The sequence below is a fragment of the Loxodonta africana genome, chromosome 23 (genome assembly GCF_030014295.1).
Source record: "Loxodonta africana isolate mLoxAfr1 chromosome 23, mLoxAfr1.hap2, whole genome shotgun sequence".
Classification (NCBI taxonomy): Eukaryota; Metazoa; Chordata; class Mammalia; order Proboscidea; family Elephantidae; genus Loxodonta; species Loxodonta africana.
The window spans coordinates 49,912,204-49,933,339 of NC_087364.1; the positions used below are offsets into that span (position 1 = coordinate 49,912,204).

At 40.4% G+C, this 21,136-nt stretch overlaps 1 protein-coding gene across 2 annotated transcripts in view; it reads right to left on the reverse strand.

Moving 5' to 3' along the window:
* Positions 1–21,136, reverse strand: part of NCEH1 (neutral cholesterol ester hydrolase 1) — a 76,690-nt gene that overhangs the window by 48,983 nt on the left and 6,571 nt on the right. Inside the window, exon 1 of one of the 2 annotated variants that reach the window (XM_023555498.2) lies at positions 18,243–20,976. The exons of the other annotated variant lie outside the window; for it this stretch is intronic. Within the exon in view, the coding sequence (XP_023411266.2) occupies positions 18,243–18,350 (108 nt within the window). The 5' untranslated portion in view covers positions 18,351–20,976. Of the gene's footprint in view, positions 1–18,242; positions 20,977–21,136 lie in introns of those variants that run through there. 2 annotated transcript variants of the gene reach the window in all.

Consider the following 21,136-nt stretch of genomic DNA (forward strand, 5'->3'; position numbering starts at 1 on the left):
CAATTCCTCAGAAGATTAATGATTACTCATTCTACTTCAGATGCCTGATAGGTTTAGTTGGGAAAGTCAGCCACAGTCACATGTCAACTGAACAAATGTTTACTCTAGGTGGAATTCTGCAGAGAAGCCCTACTAGATGGAATTCACAATGTAACAGTACCATTAAAGATCCCTCCTCACTGACCTGGTTCTCAGATACCTCCAGAGTGATTGATCTCTCTTGACCTTGCTCTCTCTAATCTAGGTCTCAGCCCTTGTTTCCTCATACATCTTTCCTCACCAAATCCCATTTCTAAGGGCTCAATCCTTATTAAACTGGATGCAAATGAAATCACACAATTTTAAAACACAAAGGGCCTATGTATGTATGTATATTGACTCCCTCCTTTGAATATTGAAGAAACTGAGGAACAGAAGGCTGTCATAACAAGCCCCAAAGTTCCCAGTTTGCAGATTCACTACATTTCCGCTGAAAAATGTTTCAGCACAGAAAGTTTCTGCAACCCTAGCTTTTCTTTCTCTTCCCTTGCATAGCAAAATTACCTAACTTTATACTTATTTTTGTTGTTTTAAGTTTGCCCTTCCACTTTTCTGTTCCAGATGACTTCCAGAACTACAGCTATAGATCCATGTTTCGACCGCACCATTCTAAACACTCAAATTCTGCAATCTTTTTTAGAGGTGTTCAGTGATCTGACCCCTGAGCTCTCTTTGACATCACTGGCTTTCTTCACTTTTGTTGCCTTTCAACATACTTAGAATACTAGAGCTGGAAGGAAGACTACAGAGCAGCCTTTCCCCGAACAGTTCTATCGAACAGCAGCTTGAGAAGATGGTAATTCTTGGAACAAAAAGCTAGGAGTTGTATAACTTTGTAATAAACTAAGCTTGGGAAATGCTGCGTAACTAAACTCTTCTCTCAGAGATTCACAAAGCACATCAGCTTTTCAAAGACACTGACAAGTACCAGCTGGTGTTATTGGGTGCTGTCAAGTCAATTCCAACTCAGTGACCCCACATGACAGAGCAGAACTACCCCATAGGGTTTCCTAGGCTGTAATCTTTATGGAAACAGATCACCAGGTCTTTCTCCCACAAAGCCGCTGAGTGAGTTTGAACCACCAACCTTTTGGTTAGAAGCTGAGCGCTTAACTAACTATTGCACCACCAGGGCTCCTTACAAGTACCAGTAGTAAAAGAGAAATTTATATAACTCTGCTGAATTGTCAATCTTTTCATACCTATTAACTTACCTTATACTGGTTTGGGAAGGTCTTACCTAGTCCAGCCCTCTTGCACCACAAGTCAAGACTGAGTCCAGTGTTTGAATGCATTACTCACCGGCCTGCTAAGCATTGCTGTCAGGGCCAGTCCTCCGATCCAGTGAGTTCCAGGCCAAGGCCTATAGTCTCTAAGTATTGTTTCTCCTCTGCTGGATCGGATTCTTTCTGGTCTTCAGCACACCCAATACCCAACCTTTGCCCTGGGACCCAGTACAATTGTTCACTTAAATGTATGCCTGTGGAGGGAGGGAAAAGGATAGATGCTTGATCTTATTCTGTCAGCTGGATCCCACGTCCAATCAGGACATAGGGCTGTGCTGGGTTCCCTCACTTACAGTACATCTACTAGGTACTGGGACATGGGCATGCAAAACCATTCAAGGAATCTTCCTAGGGGTTCCAGAGAATTAGAGGAACAAACCCAGAGCAAAGTGTCATGGAGGAGATTCAAGGGTAAGGCTTTTCAGCTGGGGCCCCTAGTCTTTAGGTAAGTTGGGTCAGACTACAAAGCAATACAACTGATGCTCACATGTATCTAAAGAAATGGCTTGGACTGAAGTTTTGAAAGACACGTTTTTGACATGTTCTGAGTACTACCAACAGCATCATCATTAGATTAAGTTTAGAGCAACACAGTAGGAGGAAAAGACACTCTACTAAGAAGCTTCTATATTTCCCTTCTCAGTGTAGTGTGGCAGATTGGAAAGGCCATGGGACTGCAGGGGACAATCCCTCATTAGCCACCTACCAGCTGTATAACCTCTCAAGCACTTTTTTTTTAATGAAAAATTGTTTAAGTGTAAGAATATACAGCACAAGAGCAGGACTTACACTTTTTTATTGCTAATTTCCCAGAATAATGCCTGGCACAAAGTAGATATGAGACAGATAGGGTTAACTGTGCCTGCAGCTGAACAAAAGAGGTGTTAAAAGATTACCATCTAGAAGTTGGGTAGACAGGAGCCCACCCTGTCAACATGAGGTAAGACTGAAACAACCCAAGAATTACTATCACCTTTTTTTTTTTTTCCTTAGTGTTTTTCTAGTCCCCTTCTCCTTTACAGGCCCTGCATACACAGAGGAACAAAGTGTGACTGGTGTTTAACCTTCCTTAGCCCTCCGAAGATGGAGATGTAGTGCTCAAGATCAAGTGCGCTCGTGCCATATCCCACAATAAGTGATGCCAAGGGCTGCCGAGAGGACTCCATCTTGAATATCGGCGGGTTCCACCTTAGATTCCAGATGCGCGGGCAACCTAATTAGCATACACTGCCATTCTGAGAAGTACCGGCCCCTTGAAAGAAGCCCACTAAATATTCATTGCTCTATTGTCTCCACCTAACCTATATAAGCCCTAGACTTGCTTTCCTTTTTGAGTCAGTCTTTTGCAGAGGCTTAGATCCCCTGTTGCCACCTTTTGCTTAACTCAAGCAAAATAAAGCTTGCTGAAGATAAGTTTGTCTTTCGCGTGTATTCTTACTCAGGAAAAGACAAGGACCCTTTGTGTCAGACTGGCAATTGGTAACAGATATGCAATAAAAATTCACGGAAGGAATGAACAAAAATTCTAATCAATGTCAATTGTTCTCAAAGAAATTCAAATTAAACAAGGCACCCATTTAAGCTATTAAATTAACAAGTTTTTTAAAAAATCAACTACAATAGTTGATGCTTGAAATAGTGTAGCAAAACTGGCACTCTTACCCATTGCTGTTAACCAAATAAATTTGGAAAATAACGTGAGAATAAGTAACAGGGCCTGCAAAAATATGTATACCCTTAGATCTGGTAGTTCTATTTTTTTGGACTCTCCAGAGGAAAAACCCTAAAAACAAAAAGATTATGTAAACAAATGTGTTCACTGTAACATTATTTACAATGAGAAGTGACTGACAGTCTAAGTGTCTGATAATAGGGAAATAGTTATGTTAAAAATCGCACATGCTTTTTGATGCATCCATTACAAAGAAAGATGGAAATAATGCAGATGTGCTAAATCCTTCTGGTATAATGCTAAATAAAATAAGTAGTACCTACAGTTGTACATATAGAATGATAGCATTTAACGGAAAAGAGAGACTGAAGGAAACACACACACACAAAAAATGCAAACAGTGATTGTGTTAAGGTGATATTCTAGGTGAGCTTTTGCTATTTCCCAATTTTATGGGTATGATTATATATCTTGTACCATTTGCTCCCATAAAGATTAAAAAAAAAAAGCCAGACCCATTGCCATCCAGTCGATCCCAACTCACAGTGACCCTATAGGACAGGATAGAGCTGCCCCATAAAATTTACAAGGAGCACCTGGTGGGTTTGAAGTGCTGGCCTTTTGGTTAGCAGCCACAGCACTTAACCACTACACCACCAGGGTTTCCCCGCAAAGGTTACAGCCCGGCAGTTCTATTCTGTCATACAGAGCCGCTATGAATCAAATCAACTAGATAGCATACAACAATAACAACAGTTTACTGAAGGAATTACACTTTAAGGCAGCTGTAACAGCCAGGGATTATGGAATTTAAAGACCACTCTCTACCCTCTGACATCCACCCACCACCCAAACACACCCTTTACATGTTCATATTCCTACACATCCATCCACCACCCAAACATACCTTTGTTGTTAGGTTGTTGTTAGGTGCCGTCGAGTCAGTTCCAACTCATAGAGACCCTATGCACAACAGAACAAGACACTGCCCGGTCCTGCGCCATCCTTACAAGCATTGTTATGCTCAAGCTCATTGTTGCGGCCACTGGGTGAATCCACCTCGTTGAGGGTCTTCCTCTTTTCCGCTGACCCTGTACTCTGCCAAACATGATGTCCTTCTCCAGGAACTGATCCCTCCTGACAACATGTCCAAAGTATGTAAGACGCAGTCTCGCCATCCTTGCCACTAAGGAACATTCTGGCCACGCTTCTTCCAAGACAGATTTGTTCGTTCTTTTAGCAGTCCATGGTATATTCAATATTCTTCGCCAACACCACAATTCAAAGGCATCAACTCTTCTTCGTTCTTCCTTATTCATTGTCCAGCTTTCACATGCATATGAGGCAATTGAAAATACCATGGCTTGGGTCAGGCACACCTTAATCTTCAGGGTGACATCTTTGCTCTTCAACACTTTGAAGAGGTCCTTTGCAGCAGATTTGCCCAATGCAATGTGTCTTTTGATTTCTTGACTGCTGCTTCCAGACATACCCTTTACCCATTCATATTCCCACACATCCACCCACCGCCCAAACTCACCCTTTACCTATTTATATTCCTACTGCACCACCCTATAAAGGTAAAGGGTGTGTTTGGGCGGTGGGCAGATGTCAGTGGGTGAAGAGTATTATTTCAATTCTATAATCCCTGGCTGTTATAGCTGCTTTAAAGCATAATTCCCTCACTAAATTGTTATTGTTGTGGTGTGCTGTCTAGTTGATTCTGTTTCACAGCAACTCTGTGTGACAGAGTAGAACTGCCCCATAGGATTTTCTAGGCTGTAATCTTTACGGAAGCAGATCGTAAAAGATATATAATCATGCTAAAGAATATTTGGAAAATAGGAAAACATACCCTTGCCTGCACGACTTGTCTGTCTTCTCCATGCAGTATATACTTTCCTCAAAGATACAGAAGCTGAACTACAGGGTTCCATCTGTCTTGGGCATTTTTCTTGTTTCAACCCATGACCAAATTCCAGTTCATTCTTCAGTATCCATTTCAAATGTCTCCTCCTCTGTGGCACCCTGTTCAACTCACCCCTTGGATGGTCACTTCTGCCTTGGTGCTCTCTAGTACTTGGTTCAAGCTCCTACTTTTGAAGGATGTTGTATTTTCCTTATAGGATTCTAGATCTATCTCCTTCATTTTTGTTCCTCTAGGTCTAGCATAGGATATGCTGGTGGTGTAGCAGTTAAGAGCTACAGCTGCTAACCAAAAGGCTGACAGTTCGAATCCAACAGGTGGTCCTTGGGAACCTTATGGGGCAGTTCTACCCTGTCGTATAGGGTCGCCATGAGTCGGAATTGACCCAACAGCAATGGGTTTGGTTTTTTTAGGTCTAACTGCCTAGTACCTCATAAATGCTCAACATAATTGTTGAATGAATGAATTTATTCATTCTTATGTTTCTTTTCATTGTTGCTTCTAAGCTCATGTCTTCTGAAGAAGCAGGCCACTTACCTCGTATCATTTTCCTACTTGCGCTCGCTATGGAGAGGAAGCAGGAATCTAGAGCAAATGCAAGCAAATTTTGATGGTTGGTTCTACTGATACTGCCTTGATTGAAAAGGAAATGTCCAGGGACAACTTCCTGTCAGGATGTTAACACCAACACCCTCTAAAATACAGAAGCTGTCAGCTTACTCTTGGCCACTCATCCGTTTATTCACTCAGCAAATATTTGCATGTTTCTTTTGTGCCAGGAACTGGTGAATCACAGACATGATCCCTCCCCTCACAGAGCTTACAGCCTGGTAGTGGAGACAGAATTGCTTAAGGAGGTAAATTACTCAGGAGTAATTCAACAAATAGACAATTGCCAATGGCAGTATGTTCTATGGAGGGAAAGAACAGGGTGGAGTGAGAGAGGAAAGTACAGGTGAGAGGGAAACTAGACTAAGTGGTTAAAGCCAGAGGTCCCGTTCTCTGATGATAGACTCAATCCCTTTGACAATCATGCAAGAAGCTTTTGTCTCAAGTAAAGCACCACAGCTGCTAACAGCTTAAAAAAAAAAAGTGATGTTCTGAAGCATGTGGTAGAGACACAACAAGAAAAACTGAATTGAAGTTTTTGTTTAAGACAAAAAGCTACAAAAATCAAACAATAGTAGAAAAACAAATTGCTTCGAATTATATATTTGATCACCAAAATTTTAATGCTACTCTAAGAGTTCATAAAACAGAATATTTTTAATAAGTAGTTCATTAAGTAAAAATAAAAATTTAAAAAATCCATTGATGTCGAGTTGATTCCATAGTAGTGCATATATTTGTAGGTATATATATATAGTATGATAGCATCTAACAAAAGTAAGACAACATATACACAGAAAGAGAGACTTAAAAGCAAATATAACAAGAAGTACAAGTGTTTGTACTAGGGTAAGATTGTAAGTGTCGTGGGTTGAATTGTGTCCCCCCAAAATATGCGTATCAATTTGGCTAAGCCATGATGCCCAGTATTGTGTGATTATCCACAATTTTGTCATCTGATGTGATGTTCCTAGGTGTTATAAATCCTATCTCTATGATGGTGATAAAATGGGATTAGCAGCAGTTATGTTAATGAGGCAGGACTCAGTCTACAAGATCGGGTTGTGTCTTAAGACAATCTCTTTTGAGATATAAAAGAGAAGCAAGCAGAGAGACATGGGGACCTCATATCACCAAGACACAAGAGCCAGGACCTAGGGTCCCTGCGCTGAGAAGCTCCTTGATCAGGGGAAGGTTGATGACAAGGACCTTCCTCCAGAGCCGACAGAGAGATAAAGCCTTCCCTGGGGCTGATGCCCTGAATTTGGACTTCTAGCCTGCTAGACTATGAGAGAATAAATTTCTCTTTGTTAAAGCCATCCACTTGTGGTATTTCTGTTATAGCAGCACTAGATAACCAAGACAGTAGGTGATTTTTTTCCCCCAAATTTTCTTATTTCACCTGAAAAAGCATCCACTGATTGTATGCTTTCAAAATCCTACTAGTAGTTGACTTAAAGTTACCACAATTAAAACAGTGAAATATATCTTAACAGTACAGGACTGAGACTAGGTCCACCCATGGCTCAGTTATGTAAAGGTCTCTTTCAGACTTTTATATCTTTCAGAAACTCCATAGAAGTAGCTCCCTGTTTGTGCCATGCTCTCCTGCCTCAGACTTTTGCACCTGCTGTTTTCTCTTTCTGTAACGTCCTTCCTCCCCGTCTGTCTGGTGTGCTTCTCATCTTTTCTGACTCAGCTCAGTCAGTACTTCCTCTGAGATGCTTTGCCTGAGTTCCCAGACACACAGGGGCTTCCTCCTCTAGGCTTCCGTAGCACCCACTACGCATCACTAACTGTAGCACTCAGCATGCTTTGCTGGAATTGTCTACTTCTTGGTTTTTCCAAACCAGATTGTGAGCACCTTGAGATCTCTGCAGAGTCTGGCATATTCTGAGTGATCAATAAATGTCTGCTGAAAAAACACAGGCCCCTGAGAGAACAAATAATGCTGTTTTCCTCCATCCACAGCAAGAGGAAGAGCTGTAACAGAGTGTAACACCCTATGTTGGAATATGACTTCAAGGTTTATGAAAAGATCCCGAAAGCAAACCTGGCTCTTACAGGTGCGCATAAAGCCATAGAAGTCGATCTTTGCTACAATAGTTTCAAGAATCACGGGTGTACGGACCTTAAAAACGCTACCTGCAGGTGCCTGCAACATTCTGAAGCCTGAAAAGGGAAAAACATAGGGAGGGGAATGACATAAAGACATTTTATCACTGGCAACACCCAACGGGAAGTCCAACTTTTAAAGCAGGTAAAGGTCCATAATTTATACCCAAGATGCTTTTACAGAAATAGGAAAAAATTTTAATGTTTTTAGAGTAACTGAAAAGTACTTCCAAAAAGGTTTCTTCAGTAGGAAAAAAAAAATTTTTTTTTTTTTTCATTTAAGAAATGATCTTCACCAGAATAATGCAATTTAACTGGTTGCATGAGGAAATAAGACTGATAAACTATTGAGTTTAGACAGTACCAGTTTCCATGGCTGTTAACTAAGACCCAAACATGACCCATGTTATGTCATGTAAAATACTGACCCACCATCCTTGACAAAAGCATAGTATGTATATATAAATGTTACACTAATAACTATAGAATTAATAGTTGCCAGTCTACGATGGAACAAGCTTAAGAGCCAAGTGATGTGAACCTCATTTTGAAGTAAACAGGAAAAACTATTTAGCCTGTATTGTCCAGATTTTAAAATATGTTCCCACATAGATGAACCAATCAACACAAATTTATTTAGTTATTTGGAGGGGAGAGACATAGGTCTTCTTTATTCTTTTCCTTTGATTTAAAGTTGTTGTTGTTAGGTGCTACCAAATCTGTTCAGACTCATAGCGACCCTATGTACAACAGAGTGAAACATTGCCCAGTCCTGCACCATCCTCAACAGTCACTGGCTGCTATGCTTGAGCCCACTGTTGCAGCCACTGTGTCAATCCATCTCATTGAGTCTTCCTCTTTTTCGCTGGCCATCTACCTTACCAAGTATGATGTCCTTGTCTAGACACTGGTCCCTTCTGATAACATGTCCAAAGTGTGTGAAATGAAATCTCACCATCCCCGCTTCCAAGGAGCACTCTGGCTATACTTCTTCCAAAACAGACTTATTCCTTCTTCTGGAATTCCATAGTATATTCAATATTCTTCACCAACACCATAATTCAAAGGGATCAGTTCTTCCTCCGTCTTCCTTAGTCACTGTCCAGCTTTCGGGCACATATGAGGCAACTGAAAATACCACAGCTCGGGTCAGGCACATCTTAGTCCTCAAGGTGACATCTTTGCTTTTTAACACTTTAAAGAGGTCTCTTGCAGCAGATTTGCCCAGTGCAATGCACCGTTTGATTTCTCAACTTTTGCTTCCATGGGGGTTGATTGTGCCTCCAAGTAAAATGAAATCTTTGACAATTTCAATCTTTTCTCCATTTATCGTAGTGTTGCTTATTGGTCCAATTGTGAGGATTTTTGTTTTCTTTATGGTGAGGAGTAATCCATACTGATGGTTGAAGTATTTGATCTTCCTCAGTAAGTACTTCAAGTCTTCTTCACTTTCACGAACAAGGTTGTGTCATCTGCATAACACAGGTTGTTAATGAGTCTTCCTCCAGTCCTGATGCTGTGCTCTTCTTCATATAGTCCAGCTTCTTAAGTTATTTGCTCGGGATACAGACTGAATAAGTATGGTGAAAGGATTCAACCCTGACACACACCTTTCTTGATTTTAAACCATGCAGCATTCTTTTGTTCTATTCAAACAACTGCCTCTTGGTCTATGTAAAGGTTCTCTATGAGCACAGATGAGTGTTCTGGGATTTTTATTCTTTGCAATATTATCCATAATTTGTTATGGTCCACACAGCCAAATGCATAGTCAATAAAATGCAGGTAAGTATCTTTCTGGTAGTCTCTGCTTTCAGCCAGGGTCCATCTGACATCAGCAATGATATCCCTTGTTCCACATCCTCTTCTGAATCTGTCTTGAATATTTGGCACTTTCCTGTGGATGTACTGCTGCAACCGCTTTTGAATGATCTACAGTAAAATTTTTATTGCATATTAATGATACTGTTCAATAATTTCTGCATTCTGTTCACCTTTGGAATGGGCACATATATGGATCTCTTCCGGTCAATTGGTCAGGTAGCTATCTTCCAAATTTCTTGGCATAGACAAGTAGGCACTTCTAGTGCTGCTTTAAAGACTACCGTATGTATACATTAGTATTTAGTACCTCAGTAATATCCATCACAACCATCATCAAATATTTCAGTCACAAGCTATAAGGTATTTCTCCTGGCTATTTCCTGTCAGAAATTATAGCTCAATATTAACCTTTTTAAAGTCAAAATATCAGTTTTGGCAGACATTCTTGAAATCATTCCAGCAAACAAGTCACAGGTTGAGATGCTGGAATGTAAAAGCCTGGGAATTTATTTTGTGGCTAACATATTGGAGGGTTCACCAGGGTGCAGTGCTGATGGGTTGGTTTCAGTTCTCATGTTCCTCAACCTCTTGGGGAAATTCAACACAGTTGACCGCCCCTTGCAGGGGGCATTCTTCCTATGATTTCTTCCAGGATATATCCTCCTAGTTTCCTTTGTTCCCTGACTGTTCAGTATCCTTTGTTTCCTCCTCCTCTTCTCCCAACTCTAAAACTACTCACTTCTCATTCAACATCGTTTCCTTGGAAGAGCTCATGTATTTACAAGGCTTCAATTACCACTCATATGCCAACAAATTTCTCTGTATTTCTCTTCATATAATTACTTGTCCTTAGCACTGGGTTTTAGCTCCAGGAGGGCTGGGAACTATCTGTTGTATAAATTGGTATATCCTCAGTGGCCGGCACACAGAGATTGCTCAATTTACAAATGATAGAGGCCCTGGTAAATTTTTTCTGTCAACTGGAGACATTTGCCTTCGATGACTTTTCCATACTTGATAGACCAGATTTCTAGGTCTAATAAATAGCGATCAGTTGAGCAAAACCAAAGCCTCTTTTTTTTTTTTTTGAGAAAATTTTCAACTCTGGTTCCAAGCTCCTCTTCACTATCTTCTCACCGAGGCCAGACAGTCTACCACCAGGACTAGAATTTACATCGAGTACTTCAATTTTTATAACAAAATGTCATGGCACTAACTGTACCTTAGGTACTTAAAGTCTAAGGAATTCTTTTCAGGTGACATATAAAATTCTAAAATGAATTGATACCCTGGCAAAGCCTGGGAGAGATATTTGATATGAGACAGTGATAGTCTGGACATGCAATTTCTCCAGCTTTAAGAGTACTGACTCCAAAGCTTGCTAGGTACGTGGCTTGAGCAAGTTACTTAACCCACCCATGCTTCAATTTCTTCCTTTATAATATAAGAGTAATAATAATAGTATTTATCTCACAGGGTTCTTATGAAGATTAAGTAAGGTAATACATGTAAAGCACTTAGAACAATGAGAAGTAGCTATAGTGATGACGATTACTCAAACATCCAATTAGAGCATCAGCAAATTAAATCCATGGACTCCAAAACTTGAACCATAGGAAGAGGTTTTGAGTTCTTGCTATATGCCAAGGACTGTGCTAAGTCTTTAATCCTCATAACAAACTTTGAGGGAGGCACTGTTATTATCTCCACCTTTACATATGATAAAACTAAGGCTTAGAGAGGTTAAGTAACTTGCTCAGCTAGTCATGCAAGAAGTAAGTGCTAAAGCCAGGATTTAAAACCAGTAGCCACAGCCAATAGCAGTGTGTGTTAAGAAGATCTACACCTGTACAACCTGTAACCCGTTGCCGTCGGGTTGATTCTGACTCATAGCGACCCTATAGTACAGGGTAGAAGTGGCCTCATAAGGTTTCCAAGGAGCAGCTGGTAGATTCGAACTGCCAACCTTTTGGTTAGCAGCCGGGCTCTTAACCACTATGCCACTGGGGGTCCACAAACCTGAGTCTAGTAGCATAATGGAAAGAATAAGGGTGAAATAAAGGAATAAAAAAACAAAACTGGTGGTGTAGTGGCTAAAGCGCTTGGCTAACCAAAAGGTCCGTGGTTCAAAACCACCAGCTGCTCCACAGAAGAAAGATGTGGCAGTCTCCTTCTGTAAAGATTTACAGTGTTACAACCTCTATGGGGCAGTTCTACTCTGTCCTATAGGGTTACTATGAGTCAGAATCAACTCGATGGCAGTAGGTATAGATCATTGCCAAAAATCAGATTTGGATTAAAAATACTTTGTATGTGTCAGGTACTGCTCCAAGTGTTTTACATTTTAATGAATTTTTAATAATGATGATGAAGATGACAATAAAGCTTTATTTATATATGTTCTCTCATGGAAACCTCACAATAAATTTATGGACCATATATATGACCGTTTACTAGGTCAAGAAACAAACTCCTAGGTTTAATACTTTGATCAAGGTCACGTGGCCAGTTTATTGCAGAGCCAGGATTTGAACACAGGTCTCCCTAATCCCAAAGTCCATGTTCTGAAACACTATAATAGTGTTCCCCAAAGTATGGTAACTATATCACCAGTTTCATGAAGCATTTTGCGAAATAAGGAATCTGTAAAACAATTAGGTTTGGGACTCATTGGGTATTCTATTCTCTTTTTGAGAGTCAAAGTATACACTAGTATAGTAAGAAATCTGAAATGTTATATAGTTAAAAAGAAATCCTGATTAACTTTGTGTAATGCAGCTTTTTCCAATCTCATTTAACTGTGGAATGCTTCTCAATCTGTAATATATATTAGTTTTTCAAGGACTAAAGTTTGGAAATATATAACATATTAGTTCTTCTTTTTTTTTACATATTACTTCCTTAAACGATGCTTTCCTAATGTTGATCACACAGCTAGTACAAAAGATTTATGAGTGAACTGAGTGGGGTGGGAAGGGGAAGAGGAGAGAATGAAATATAGTTGTCTAATATAGTTGAAGGAGCCCTGGGGGCACAATGGTTGAGAGCTACAGCTGCTAACCAAAAGGTCAGCAGTTTCAGTCCACCAGCTTCTCCTTGGGAACCCCATGAGGTAGTTCTACTCTGTCCCATAGGGTCACTATGAGTTGGAATCGACTCAATGTCAATGGGTTTTTTTAATACAGTTGAGAGGGGTATGGTGTCCAGCAGACCTACTTAGCAGTCATGTGTCTGTGAACCAGTTACATACCCTTGCAGAGCCACTGTCTCCTTTCTTGTAAAATGAGAAAATGAACTTCTAATAATAAGGTGTTGTGCTTATTATTCAATAAATGGTACCAATCATTATGCAGATATTTGCCAGCAGTTTTTTTCTACTAAAAGCAGAATTGACTTGCCTTGCTAAGAAGGTCAAGGAACAGGGAGAATTGCTGCACTGGACTTGCTTCTCACTGACAAGGAAGAACAGTGCCATGTAATGGAAGTGACTGAAACCGTGGAGCAAGGTGACTTTATCTTAGAACTGACGATGCATATGCCAGGAATAATAAGATATACATCTTGCACTTTAGAAAAACAGACTGCAGTACACTGAAAGAAAAGGTAGTTTATGTCCCAGGCCAGGACAAATTAGGGGACAGGCAGCTGAGAAGATGGGGTCTCAAATTAATATCTCAGGAACTATTCTTCAACTATTGCATCCAAGACGAAAGTGGAGAACCCAGATGTAAATCCAGCCACCTATGGTCAGCTGATCTTCAACAAAAGGTCAAAGACCATTAAATGAGGGAAGAGACAGTCTCTTCAATAAACAGTTCTAGCAAAACTGGATGTCCATCTGTAAAAAAAAAAAAAAAAAACAGGGTCCATACCTCACACCATACACAAAAACTAACTCAAATTGGATTGAAGACCTAAATATAAAACCTAAAACTATAAAGGTCATGGAGGAGAAAATAGGGACAACACTAGGGGCTGTAATATATGGCAAAGATAGAATACCAAACATAACTAAAAATGCACACAGAGCACAAGACGAACCAGATACACTGGACCTTCTAAAAATTAAACATTTGTGCTCAACAGAAGATGTCTTCAAAAGAGTCAAAAGAGAACCTACAGAATGTGGAAAAATTTTTGGCTATGACATATCCGACAAGCGACTAACCTCTAAAATTTATAGAAAACTTCAACACCTCAACAATAAAATGACAAACAATCCAATTAAAAAATGGGCAAAGGATATGAACAGACACTTCACCAAAGATATTCAGGTGGCTAACAAACATTTGAAGAAATGCTCAAGAACATTAGCTATTAAACTGGAAAGAGATACCATCTCACCCCGAGACTACTGGCATTAATAACAATAATAAAACCAGAAAATAACAAATGTTGACAAGGTTGTGGGGAGATTGGAACTTTTATACACCACTGGTGGGAATGTAAAATGGTACAACCGTTCTGGAGAATGGTATGGCGCTTCCTCAAAAATCTAGAAACAGAAATACCCTATGATCCAGCAACCCCACTCCTAGGTATATAACCCAAAGAAATAAGAGCCACGACATGAATAGACATATGCATAGCCACATTCACTGCAGTACTACTCACAATACCAAAAAGATACAAACAACCTAAGTGCCAGTCAACAGATGAATGTATTAATAAAAGTGTGGTACATATTCATAATGGAATGATATGCAATGGTAAAGAATAATGATGAACCTGCGAAATATCTCACAGCATAGATGAATTTGGAAGACATATACTGAGTGAAATAAGTCAATCACAAAGGGACAAATATTCTATGAGACCACCAATATTTTAAAAAAAAGTTTACACACAGGAAAAAAAGAAAAAAAAAATTCTCTGCTGGTTACCAGGGACAGGAGAGGGAGGGACGGAAAATTACCAATTAGACAGAGACACAAGTTAATGCTGGTGAAGAAAGGTGATATATAATACTGGCGAAGTCAGTACAACATGACCGAGGCAAGAGAGGACACTGAGAGGAAAGCAAGAACAAAGGGCAACTATGGTAACTGCTACAGCTTAGACAATCCTGCAGCAACAGCATTAAAAACAATAATTTACAAATGGACAAATAGGTAGATAGATATGCCACGAGGTGTGGGAAGATGTAAGGGAACATACCCATCAGCAAATATAGGTTTGGTGGTGGATATTTCTACGTACATGGCTGTTGGTGCAGTTCATATAGAGCACACAAGGCATATAGTCAGTAAACCTCTTAGACATAACCAAACATCTCACAGGATGAAGTTCCTAGGCTAGAAGACAAAGGACCACAGGCTCGGGGGACATCTATGTCATTGGCACAACACAGTACACAGAGACAATGTTCTGCATCCCTACTTTGGTGAGTGCTGTCTGGGGTCTTAAAAGCTTGGGAGTGGTCATCTAAGATACAACTATTGGTCTCTTCCCATCGAGAGTGAAGGAGAGTGAAGGACACCAAAGACTCAAGGGAGCATTTAGTCCAAAAGACTAATGGACCGCATGAACCACCGCCTACATGACCCTGAGACCAGAAGAACTAGGTGGTTTCCAGCTACGACTACTACTACTAACTGCTCTGGCTAGGATCACAACAAAGGGTCCTGGACAGAGCAGAGAAAATTGTAAAACAAAAGATCAAATTCACAAAAAAGATCAGGTTTGAAGGTCTGACAGAGGCTGGAGGAACCCCCAAGACTATGGCCCTTCTGACCTGGAGATGAAGCTGGAGACCACCTTCCAGGCAAACAAAAGACAAGCACATAAGATAACACCCGAGAGGAACATACTCGTTAGAACAATCAACTATACAAGATCAAAAGGGTATTATCTACCCAAAAGCAAAGATGAGAAGACAGGTAGGGGTAGAAAATCAGTATGAAAGAAAATGGAGAAACCGAGGTGGAAACAGGGAGAGTGCTGACACATTGTGGGGCATGAAACCAAGGTCATGAAACACTTTAAATATAAACTATTGAATGGGAAACTAATTTGCTCTGTAAACTTTCACCTAAAGCATGATAAAAAAATAAGAAAGAGGAAAGGGAAAATTTAGAAAGATATCCAATGTATGTGGGAATACACCAATGATTTTCAGAAGAGATGGCTCGTAGTTATAACTTACCTTTAGCTAGAAAAAGGCATATAATTAATCATAAACTCAAAAACAAGGATAATCTGTAAAAAATATTATGAGGAAGTTAGAAATCCAGAAAACACTGAGTCTTGCCAAAAAGAAAAAAAGTTGCTAACGACAGCAAAAAAGCCATTTTTGGCTAAGTTCTGAGTCAAAGCACGTGGAAGAGCATAGGTCCACCCCTTGGGGCAGATGGAGGAACACAGAAGACTGAAGGAAAGTGGAACCAATGAGTTACTATTTTCTATTTTCCCTATGATGAATGATCCTCAAACCAAAAAAAAAAAAAAAAAAAAAGTGAAACTCAAACAGTAAGAGGGAAACTATGTTTACGATAGGTGAGGAAGCTTATGATTATGAAACAATATTAAGGAAAAAACACTTACAAGGGCCATTAAAGAAAAACAAAATGCTAGCAGAGTGAAGAGGAGAGAGAAATTAAGGCTAACTGGGAAAAACGGGGAAGTTGTCAAAAGAGATGGTTTCTGAGCTGCGTGTTGAAAGATGTGTGAGAAGTTGGTCAAAGTAAGATGCGGGGGGCAGGCTGGGCAAAGTGGGCTGTAGGAGAAAAGGTGTCAGATACAGGTGTGTAGGTTGTTATCGGGGACACCAAGACGATGGATTTCAGCACTCAGAACCAGAAGAGCAGGGAATCTGTCTACAACTTTGACTTGATTATGCTGAGTGTTTGCAGGTCGAGTAAATGTAAGCTGAGGATCTGTCCAGGTTTGCGTGGGGAAAGTCCCGGCATGATTAGCAATATCTGCCCCTTTCACTCTCAGTGGGGTCTAGGTGGAGCAAACAATTAAGCCCTCGACTACTGGCCAAAAGTTTGGTGGTTCGAACCCACACAGGCACCAAGGAAGACAGGCCTGGCAATCTGCCAAAAGGTCACAGCCTTGAAAACCCTAAGCAACAGTTCTATTCTGCACACATGGAATTTCCATGAGCCAGAATCGACTTGACAGCAACTAACAACCACAACAATTTTCACTCTCAAAGCTTCGTGGTTTGGATAATAAATCAACGTCTCCCTGCTATTGTTGTTGTTAGGTGCCGTCGAGTCGGTTCCAACTCATAGTGACCTTATGCACAACAGAATGAAACACTGCCCGGTCCTGCGCCATCCTTACAATCGTTGTTATGCTTGACCCCGTTGTTGCAGCCCCTGTATCAATCCACCTCCTTGAGGGTCTTCCTCTTTTCCACTGACCCTGTACTTTGCCAAGCATGATGTCCTTCTCCAGAGACTGATCCCTCCCGACAACATGACCAAAATATGTAAGATGCAGTCTCCCTAGATATATATAACTTGGAAACAATCTACCTGTGTTTAATAACAATAATAAATGTGTATTTAAATATCCACAAACTATAGAGAGGAGAGTTCCCCAACAGATATACCCACAAACTGGTTTCAGATATGCCCCAAAATATTGATGTTTAGGATTTTATAGAGGCAAAAACTTAAAGCCCTTTTTAATAACTACTTAAATTTATCAGAGTTGACATTCTATTTGAAAATCATTTCTATAACTTGCTTTACAAATTCTGTCATTCAGACTCAGATAGATTCCCATCAAATTTCCTCCAGTTTCCCCAGGGTGTGGTATAAAATTATTTCTATGATGTGAAAAAATACTGAAAAGCATGGGTATAGATTAATTGAACTGTGGGGGCTCAAAAAAAGTCAAGATACAAACAGTGTGCCAGTGACAAAATTATCAAGGGTGTTCCCACATGCACGGCAGCAGCTACGAGGCACCTTTCAAGAGAAGCAGCTCCAGCACACAAAAAAGGGGTGAATCCTTCCAGGGACCACATTTTCAGGTCAGTTTCACTCAGGAATCAGGGGACTCAGATTCCAGTCTGTGCTCCACCAGTATAACTAATCAGGTCATCTTGGGCATGTCACTTTCTGAGTCTCAATTTCCTCACCTGACAAATGGAGACAACTACTGCCGTTCAGTTATTAATTGTAAAATAAAAGGTGATATATGTAAAAACCCTTCATAAAAAAACTTAAAGGGCTATATAAATGTAAAGTATAATAACAATAATGTATATATTCCCTAAGGTCTCATTTACTTTGGGCTAGCCTTGTCTTCCTGTTTCCACTGGTGTCTCCCAGGGATATACCCTTAGCTCACTCTTACTCTGACTCCATACACTACTTTCACCATCACCCATTTGTTGACCACTTCCAAAGTCATATCTCCAGCCCACATCTCCCTCCTGAGTCTCAGGCTTGTATATGCAGCTATTTATGAACAGCTAACCTTGGACTAGGAGTCCCTGGGGGGTGCAGTTAACTTACTCCATTGCTAACTGAAAGGTGGAGGTTTGAGTCCACCAACCAGTGCCTCAGAAGAAAGGCCTGGCAATCTACTTCCAAAAAATCAGCCACTTAAAAACCCTATGGAGCAGAGTTCTACACTGACACGCATGGGGTTGCCATGAGTCAGAACTGACCCAACAGCAATTGGTTTGGTTTTGGTTTGATCCTTGCACTAGTCCCACAGACACTTCAAAACTAGATCCAAAACTTTGTCTTCGCCCTCAGGCCCCTTCTCCTAAGTCAAGTTCAGCATCACAATCCACCCAATTACTCACTCCAAAGCCTGTCCCAGAGTCATCTTTGGCTCCTTTCTCTCCTTCATTCCAAAGTCTTCCCTCCGTCAGTAACTTTGGTTCACTTTCTTCTAGACCAGTCCACTTCATTAGTTTGTGTTCTCATCTCTCACATGGATTATTGCTTCATTTCTGCTTTCTTAAATTTCAGCCTCCACACTGCCACTGAGGAAGACCATTCTAACACAGATTTGATCGTGAAACATCTCTGCTAAAAATCTTTCAGTGGCTCCTTTCTTGGCCAAAGAGCCCTTCACCCCTGGCCTGTGCTTCCCTCCTGCTTCGTCTCTCTGACCTTTGAATTTTGTGTTCCAGACAGTCTAAATCACTTTTAGTTCCTTAGCTGTACCACCTTCTCCCACTGGAGCCTTCACATACTGCTCTCTGTGGCTAGAACGCCCTCTTCACTCTCTCCCTTCCCTCTTCTCTTCCCCCACCTCCGTCTCCTGGCTAGCTTATATGGAAAGGCAAGCTAGCACACCCTCGAGCTCTGGAGTAAAACAGACTGGAGCTGTATCCAGATTCCACCTGTTACTGAGTCATTTGGAGGAAGTTGCTTTTCTTAGCATTCAGTTTCCTTCTTTGTAACTTAAGGAAAATAACACTTGCCTCATAGAACGATAAACCAAAAAACTAAACCCACTGCTGTCGAGTCCAACTCATTGCAACACCATAGGGTTTCCATAAAAAAAAAAAATAGTATAGCCTAAATGAACTGTATGCAAAGCACGTGGCACAGTATCTGACAAAGTGTCAATATGTAAGCACATGCGTTATTACCGTAAACGCTCAACCTCCATCGCTCAGATTAGACATCTATGTGAAAGTGAAACACTCCCTAAGGCCCCAGTGTATGCTAGATGCCCTTTTTAAGGTTCTTTCAGCAACCCCTAACTACCTCTATCATAACTCTTTTTTCATCACTGAAGTGTGCATTGAGTAGCTGTCAGTTGGTTTATCTCCCCACACTCAACTGTAAACTTCTAAAGATTGGGTACGTGTCTTTTTCATTTCTGTTTCACCAGCTCTTAGCATGGATGTTCAGTTACTATCTACAGAATGAGTGATGAATTCCAGATGTAGGATTTTAATTTTATTTTGGAAACACTCAAAGATAGATTATTAAAATTTCAGAATATAACGTACCTTAGATTGTCGTTGTTAGGTGCCATCAAGTCAGTTCTGACTCATAGCAACCTATGTACAACAGAATGAACCTTCGATTAGGTAGGGACCATAGCCAGGTTTGCCACTTGGAAATTCAATTACATTTCTTCATTCTTTATAAACATAAAATGAAGGAAAAAATAAGCAGTGGGCGGTTCCCACATAGCTTCAAACTAAATATGCGCACATTATTTTAAAAGGAGTAATTGTGCACCAATGGAATGTTTAAGCATGACTAACTTCACTTTCACACCTCCTAGAAATGTCTTCAGACCAAGCTCAAGATCAAACTCAAACCACAAGTTGGAAATAGGATGTCCCATTAAAATAAAGCAACACTGATGGCATTACTGTAGAAGTGCTAAGAAAAAAAAAAGGAAAACTGTAAATTAGGCAGTGTTTTACACACCACACCCAGTAGCTTAATCAATCTGACCTTCATCTTTGATTGGCTCCACCGGATGTGCTTTCTATGGCAAAGACAGAGGATAGCTTACCCGTCAGAACTAATACTGATTAAATTCTGCCCCTGAAGTTATTCTTAAAGCCATTCTGCTGCCATATGCTTTAAGAAAATCCCATCAAATCAGCTAAAAATCATTGTGATTGGTGAAATCTCTAATGTACACGAGGAAATATGTATCGTTATGAGTCCGAAGGAAACCCTGGTGGTGTATTGGTTAAGAGCTACAGCTGCTAACCAAAAGGTCGGCAGTTCGAATCCACCAGGAGCTCCTTAGAAACCCTATAAGGCAGTTCTACTCTGTCCTTTAGGGTGGCTATGAGTCAGAATCAACTCGATGGCAATGGGTTGGTTGGTTGGTATAAATCTGAAAGGTGGTAGACAAAACTTATTATTTCCTGATGTTTTCAAGTTAAATTTACCTGAAATTAGTACACACTCCAGTTCAAAACTGTTATGAAAAAGGTGAACAAGCTGGAGCCCTGCATGGTTTCCGGCTGAGCTGTTATTCAAACCACACCCACTTGTCATGCACAAGGGCACAGGGTCATGAACAGAGAATGCAGGTGAGGCCACGTTAAAACTCAACAAGTTTGGGGACATTCTCTAGGATGAAAAATCTTGCTCAACTAGTCTGAAAGCACCATCATCCATAAAAATCAGGAGGAACATTCAACAGAACTACCAATTTTAGTAACCAACTAATCTGATACACTATGTGCAAGAGCTCCTTGAGAGCTGATCAAGGTAAACATCTATAAGGGAAGTTAGGCTCTTGCTCTAATTCCCTGAGGCCCTATTTTTACCTTTAGTCACCACTTTTATCATGACCTTTCCATCCTATGTGCTTCTGTACCTCTGTCTCTTCTATGACACCTGTCAGCTCCTAGTTTCTGTAACTGCTTATTAACAGAGCTCCTCTGTCTTACTAGACTGTAGTTTCTTTTAGATCATTTTCGCATCTCCCCAAAGCCTCACGCAGCAGACTTTCAATCTGTGTTAAGTCTAAATGACTAAGCATGAAGCATGGCACTGGGAGAGCTAGATCAGGAGAATCAGGATACCTCTTTTAAAGAAATCTTCATAGAACAATTACTAAAGCATAAAGCACACTGATATGCTTATACATATTCTAGTTGTAGGAAAGCTACCCCTGGGGAGAAAGCAATTTTAAATAATTTCTTATTACTATATGTTCATTGTGGAAACCCTGGTGGCATAGTGGTTAAGTGCTATGGCTGCTAAC